The following is a 7500-nucleotide window of genomic DNA, read 5'->3' as shown; positions in this document are numbered from 1 at the left end:
CCTGTCTGCAGAGTGTTCTGTGTGCTGGGTTAGGGTTAGTGTACGTACGGGTCCTGTCTGCAGAGTGTTCTGTGTGCTGGGTTAGGGTTAGAGTACGTACGGGTCCTGTCTGCAGAGTGTTCTGTGTACTGGGTTAGGGTTAGAGTACGTACGGGTCCTGTCTGCAGAGTGTTCTGTGTACTGGGTTAGGGTTAGAGTACGTACGGGTCCTGTCTGCAGAGTGTTCTGTGTACTGGGTTAGGGTTAGAGTACGTACGGGTCCTGTCTGCAGAGTGTTCTGTGTGTACTGGGTTAGGGTTAGAGTACGTACGGGTCCTGTCTGCAGAGTGTTCTGGGTGTACTGGGTTAGGGTTAGAGTACGTACGGGTCCTGTCTGCAGAGTGTTCTGGGTGTACTGACTGTACGTACGGTCCAGTCTGCATAGTGTTCTGGGTTAGAGTACTGTACGTACGGTCCTGTCTGCAGAGTGTTCTGGGTTAGAGTACTGTACGTACGGTCCTGTCTGCAGAGTGTTCTGGGTTAGAGTACTGTACGTACGGTCCAGTCTGCATAGTGTTCTGGGTTAGAGTACTGTACGTACGGTCCAGTCTGCAGAGTGTTCTGGGTTAGAGTACTGTACGTACGGTCCAGTCTGCATAGTGTTCTGGGTTAGAGTACTGTACGTACGGTCCAGTCTGCAGAGTGTTCTGGGTTAGAGTACTGTACGTACGGTCCTGTCTGCAGAGTGTTCTGGGTTAGTGTACTGTACGTACGGTCCTGTCTGCAGAGTGTTCTGGGTTAGAGTACTGTACGTACGGTCCAGTCTGCAGAGTGTTCTGGGTTAGAGTACTGTACGTACGGTCCAGTCTGCAGAGTGTTCTGGGTTAGAGTACATACGGGTCCTGTCTGCAGAGTGTTCTGTGTGCTGGGTTAGGGTTAGTGTACGTACGGGTCCTGTCTGCAGAGTGTTCTGGGTGTTGGGTTAGGGTTAGTGTACGTACGGGTCCTGTCTGCAGAGTGTTCTGTGTGCTGGGTTAGGGTTAGTGTACGTACGGGTCCTGTCTGCAGAGTGTTCTGTGTGCTGGGTTAGGGTTAGTGTACGTACGGGTCCTGTCTGCAGAGTGTTCTGGGTGTTGGGTTAGGGTTAGTGTACGTACGGGTCCTGTCTGCAGAGTGTTCTGGGTGTACTGGGTTAGGGTTAGTGTACGTACGGGTCCTGTCTGCAGAGTGTTCTGTGTGCTGGGTTAGGGTTAGAGTACGTACGGGTCCTGTCTGCAGAGTGTTCTGTGTGTTGGGTTAGGGTTAGTGTACGTACGGGTCCTGTCTGCAGAGTGTTCTGTGTGTTGGGTTAGGGTTAGTGTACGTACGGGTCCTGTCTGCAGAGTGTTCTGTGTGCTGGGTTAGGGTTAGCGTACGGTCGTACGTACGGGTCCTGTCTGCAGAGTGTTCTGGGTGTTGGGTTAGGGTTAGTGTACGTACGGGTCCTGTCTGCAGAGTGTTCTGGGTGTACTGGGGAGCTGGAGATGCTGCTGCTGTGACGAGAGGACAGGTGACTCCCAGACCTCCTCCCGTCCTCCAGAGAGGGAGCTGGAGACGGACTGTCCCGAACACGCTCCTAGAATGAAGAACAACACCACAGTGAGTGGAAACACACATCAACATCAATGAATATTTTACAATAATAACCACACGGTCCAGGAAAGGCTTGATGGGCTGCTCTCGTGGCTTGAAAGGACACTTCTGGCATAATATCATGTGTACCTTTATGACAGGTGGCTGTAGCATAATGTACTATAGTACCCATAATGCTCTGACCTACCCTTATACCAGAGGTGACCTCCATGCTAACATACCTTTATACCAGAGGTGACCTCCATGCTAACATACCTTTATAACAGAGGTGACCTCCATGCTAACATACCTTTATAACAGAGGTGACCTCCATGCTAACATACCTTTATAACAGAGGTGACCTCCATGCTAACATACCTTTATAACAGAGGTGACCTCCATGCTAACATACCTTTATAACAGAGGTGACCTCCATGCTAACATACCTTTATACCAGAGGTGACCTCCATGCTAACATACCTTTATAACAGAGGTGACCTCCATGCTAACATACCTTTATAACAGAGGTGACCTCCATGCTAACATACCTTTATAACAGAGGTGACCTCCATGCTAACATATATTTATACCAGAGGTGACCTCCATGCTAACATAACTTTACAACAGAGGTGATCTCCATGCTAACATACCCTTATAACAGAGGTGCTCCCCATGCTAACATACCTTTATAACAGAGGTGACCTCCATGCTAACATACCTTTATAACAGAGGTGAACTCCATGCTAACATACCCTTATAACAGAGGTGCTCCCGGCTGGGATCAGATCCATTGTATTGTGTGGAAGGCAAGACACTGGATCCGTTTCGGGAAAGTCATATTCCTGGTAGGAACGATGATGAGTTGACGTTAATCGTATATTCAGTAGTTCCTCCCGACTGTATGTAATGAAACCTAAGATTACCCGGGGTACCGATGTAAGAAATAACACGTAAAAAAACAAAATACTGCATATTTTCCAAGGAACACGAAGCGAGGCAGCCATCTCTTTCCGGCGCCGGAAGTGACCTCCATGCTAACATACCTTCATACCTTACATACCCGGGGTACCGATGTAAGAAATAACACGTAAAAAAACAAAATACTGCATATTTTCCAAGGAACACGAAGCGAGGCAGCCATCTCTTTCCGGCGCCGGAAGTGACCTCCATGCTAACATACCTTTATAACAGAGGTGAACTCCATGCTAACATACCTTTATAACAGAGGTGACCTCCATGCTAACATACCTTTATAACAGAGGTGACCTCCATGCTAACATACCTTTATAACAGAGGTGACCTCCATGCTAACATACCCTTATAACAGAGGTGCTCCCCATGCTAACATACCTTTATAACAGAGGTGACCTCCATGCTAACATACCTTTATAACAGAGGTGACCTCCATGCTAACATACCTTTATACCAGAGGTGAACTCCATGCTAACATACCTTTATAACAGAGGTGACCTCCATGCTAACATACCCTTATAACAGAGGTGACCATGCTAACATACCTTTATAACAGAGGTGATCTCCATGCTAACATACCTTTATAACAGAGGTGATCTCCATGCTAACATACCTTTACAACAGAGGTGACTTCCATGCTAACATACCTTTATAACAGAGGTGACCATGCTAACATACCTTTATGACAGAGGTGACCATGCGGCCGCGGGAGGAGAGGGTAGAGTGGTGGACCTGGGCAGCAGAGGCCATGCTGGCTAACGTGTTGAGGTGGTTCATCTGACTCATCGCCATGGAGACGGAGGCAGGGGCCATACTAACAGGGATCAGGGGGTGTGACATCATCATGAACGGGAGGTGTTCCAGACCTGAGAGAGGGAGGGAGGGAAAGGGGGGGAGGGAGGGAAAGGGGAGGGTGGGAAAGGGAGGGAAAGGGGGGAGGGAGGGAGGGAGGGAAAGGGGAGGGAGGGAGGGAAAGGGGGGGAGGGAGGGAGGGAAAGGGGAGGGAGGGAAAGGGGGGAGGGAGGGAGGGAAAGGGAGGGAGGGATGGTTTTCTATTTAGCTTTGTGGCAGCATAACATACATTAGAGGGTGGAGTATAAACCATTATATTGTCACACTCAGGACACTAGACCAAACAGAATGCTGTTTGACTTGTGAAACCAGATTTGTGATGCAACATTTGTGATGCTCAACATCCCAAAACCGAACATCTCTGGGGACATACGCTTGAACAAACAAGGGGAAGAACATTTAAACAAAGAGTGGAAGGTCATATAACATCTGAGATGGACTCTTTGAAACAGCCAATCACAATACAGAAAATACATCTCACTCAATCTCCATGACACTTTACTTTTTTGTCTTCTGGGTGAAATCCCTAAAAAGACTCTTTGTTGATGATCCAGAAATAGACACACAGTTCCATTCCGCTGTCCCTCTGTCATACTCTGAGTGAGGAGGACAGGAAAAGGAGGGAGATGATGATGAAGAGGAGGAGGGGGAGAATGAGAAGGAGGAAAAGGAGGAGGAAGATGATGATGAGGAGGAGGAAGGGGAGAAGGAGGAAGAGGAGGAGGAGGGGTGTCTGAGAATGAGGAGGGGTGTCTGAGAATAAAGGTTATTAGCTCTTCCACTTCACATTCTGACATGTATTATTTTGAATAAAAAGCTTAAAGATGGTCAAATGAGAAGCTTTAGGACCGTTACTAGACACCGGGAAATGAAAATGTTTATTTCACCCTGTGTATCAGACCCACTATTTCATCCCTGTGTATCATACCCACTATTTCACCCTGTGTATCAGACCCACTATTTCATCCCTGTGTATCAGACCCACTATTTCATCCCTGTGTATCAGACCCACTATTTCACCCTGTGTATCAGACCCACTATTTCATCCCTGTGTATCAGACCCACTATTTCATCCCTGTGTATCAGACCCACTATTTCATCCCTGTGTATCAGACCCACTATTTCAGCCCTGTGTATCAGACCCACTATTTCATCCCTGTGTATCAGACCCACTATTTCATCCCTGTGTATCAGACCCACTATTTCATCCCTGTGTATCAGACCCACTATTTCACCCCTGTGTATCAGACCCACTATTTCACCCTGTGTATCAGACCCACTATTTCAGCCCTGTGTATCAGACCCACTATTTCACCCTGTGTATCAGACCCACTATTTCATCCCTGTGTATCAGACCCACTATTTCACCCTGTGTATCAGACCCACTATTTCATCCCTGTGTATCAGACCCACTATTTCATCCCTCTGTATCAGACCCACTATTTCATCCCTGTGTATCAGACCCACTATTTCTTCCCTGTGTATCAGACCCACTATTTCATCCCTGTGTATCAGACCCACTATTTCATCCCTGTGTATCAGACCCACTATTTCATCCCTGTGTATCAGACCCACTATTTCATCCCTGTGTATCAGACCCACTATTTCAGCCCTGTGTATCAGACCCACTATTTCATCCCTGTGTATCAGACCCACTATTTCACCCCTGTGTATCAGACCCACTATTTCATCCCTGTGTATCAGACCCACTATTTCACCCCTGTGTATCAGACCCACTATTTCATCCCTGTGTATCAGACCCACTATTTCATCCCTGTGTATCAGACCCACTATTTCATCCCTGTGTATCAGACCCACTATTTCATCCCTGTGTATCAGACCCACTATTTCATCCCTGTGTATCAGACCCACTATTTCACCCCTGTGTATCAGACCCACTATTTCATCCCTGTGTATCAGACCCATTATTTCAGCCCTGTCTATCAGACCCACTATTTCAGCCCTGTGTATCAGACCCACTATTTCAGCCCTGTGTATCAGACCCACTAGTTCAGCCCTGTGTATCAGACCCACTATTTCAGCCCTGTGTGCTGTTGAAATGTAACTATTTTATAGATGCATAAACCAATCCACGTGGGAGAGAAGGGAGAGATCTAAATATTGAACATTCAAGAAAACAAAACCAAAAATAAAACAATAGAAGGAGGAAGATGATGATGAGGAGGAGGAAGCGAAACAAAAGAGAGCTAATGACGGCTCTGTCGCCGTGCCAACGGAACGCTGAGTAATTCCAAACACAAAGACACTAAACTTGGACCAAATTCCACACAATGTCCCAAATATAATAGAATGTGTGCAAACAAAAAGAAGTCCCCAATGAAGAGATGGAAGCAGAAAGAAATTTTAAAAAGAAAGAGCTTTTACTAAATTAGGTGGATTACACATATGTGCAGCGGTTCGTCTGGATGCCTTTTGCAATTTACCCTTCCTCACCCTCCCTCCCTCACCCTCCTTCCCTCCCTCACCCTCCTTCCCTCCCCCACCCTCCCTCCCTCCCTCACCCTCCCTCTCCCACCCTCTCCCTCAACCCGACCATAAATAAAAACAAAAGATGTCCTCCTGAATGGAAGGAGATGAACGGATGTTGGAGGAATGGAGGAATTGGTTATTGGTTGCTATAGGACCCAGCTAATTACATTATATATTTTCTTCATGTCTGGCCTAGCCTTGGAACTTCAGCATAATCCCTAACAAAGGTAGCCATGGTTGCTCATCTAAGAAGAAAAAAAAAAAACTTACAAAACAGAAATACAGACAATGACAATAATGTTTTATAAAACTACAAAAAGGTTTATGATCCAAACTCTGTCAGGTGGATGGGGAGCGTCGCTGCACAGCTATTTTAACGTCTCTCCAGAGATGTTCGATCAGGTTCAAGTCCGGGCTCTGGCTGGGCCACTAAAGGACATTCAGAGACTTGTCCCGAAGCAACTCCTGCGTTGTCTTGGCTGTGTGCTTAGGATCGTTGTCCTGTTGGAAGGTGAACCTTCGCCCCAGTCTGAGGTCCTGAGCACACTGGAGCAGGTTTTCATCAAGGATCTCACTGTACTTGTCATCTTTCCTTCGATCCTGACTAGTCTCCGAGTCCCTGGCACTGAAAAACATCCCCACAGCATGACGCTACCACCACCATGCTTCACCGTAGGGATGGTGCCAGGTTTCCTCCAGAAGCGACGCTTGGCATTCAGGCCAAAGAGTTCTCTCTTGGTTTCATCAGACCAGAGAATCTTGTTTCTCATGGTCTGAGTCCTTTAGGTGCCTTTTAGCAAACTCCAAGCAGGCTGTCATATGCCTTTTGCTGAGGAGTGGCTTCCGTCTGGCCACTCGACCATAAAGGTCTGATTGGTGGAGTGCTGCAGGGATGGTTGTCCTTCTGGAAGGTTCTCCCATCTCCGCAGAGGAACTCTGGAGTTCTGTCAGAGTGACCATTCGGTTCTTGGTCCCCTTTGTGCGTCTCATAGCAAAGGGTCTGAATACTTACAGTACCAGTCAAAAGTTTGGACACACCCACTCCAGGTTTAAAAAAAAATATTTACTATTTTCTACATTGTAGAATAATAGTGAAGACATCAAAACTATGAAATAACACATATGGAATCATCTAGTAAACCAAAAAGTGTTAAGCAAATCAAAATATATTTTATATTATTCTAAGTAGCCACCCTTTGCCTTGATGACAGCTTTGCATTCTCTCAACCAGCTTCATGAGGTAGTCACCTGGAATGCATTTCCATTAACAGGTGTGCCTTGTTAAAAGTTAATTTGTGGAATTTCTTTCCTTCTTACTGCGTTTGAGCCAATCAGTTGTGTTGTGACAAGGTAGGGTTGGTATACAGAAGATAGCCCTATTTGGTAAAAGACCAAGCACATATTATGGCAAGAACAGCTCAAATAAGCAAAGAGAAACGACAGTCCATCATTACTTTAAGACATAAAGGTCAGTCAATACAGAACATTTCAAGAACTTTAAGTGCAGTCGCAAAAACCATCAAGTGCTGTGATGAAACTGGCTCTCATGAGGACTGACACAGGAAAGGAAGACCCAGAGTTACCTCTGCTGCAGAA

General features: G+C 46.5%; 1 protein-coding gene across 1 annotated transcript in view; it reads right to left on the bottom strand.

The window, feature by feature from the left end:
* Positions 1–7500, bottom strand: part of LOC139532990 (dachshund homolog 1-like) — a 67091-nt gene that overhangs the window by 2801 nt on the left and 56790 nt on the right. The window contains exons 4-5 of the mRNA XM_071331136.1: positions 3241–3428; positions 1459–1594 (exon numbers count right to left, since the gene is read on the bottom strand). Of these exons, the coding sequence (XP_071187237.1) occupies positions 1459–1594; positions 3241–3428 (324 nt within the window). The remainder of the gene's footprint in view (positions 1–1458; positions 1595–3240; positions 3429–7500) is intronic.

Source organism: Salvelinus alpinus, chromosome 10 (assembly GCF_045679555.1).
Source record: "Salvelinus alpinus chromosome 10, SLU_Salpinus.1, whole genome shotgun sequence".
Lineage (NCBI taxonomy): Eukaryota > Metazoa > Chordata > Actinopteri > Salmoniformes > Salmonidae > Salvelinus > Salvelinus alpinus.
Note: the sequence above shows the minus strand (reverse complement) of the source record. Positions and strands in the feature narration are given on the sequence as shown.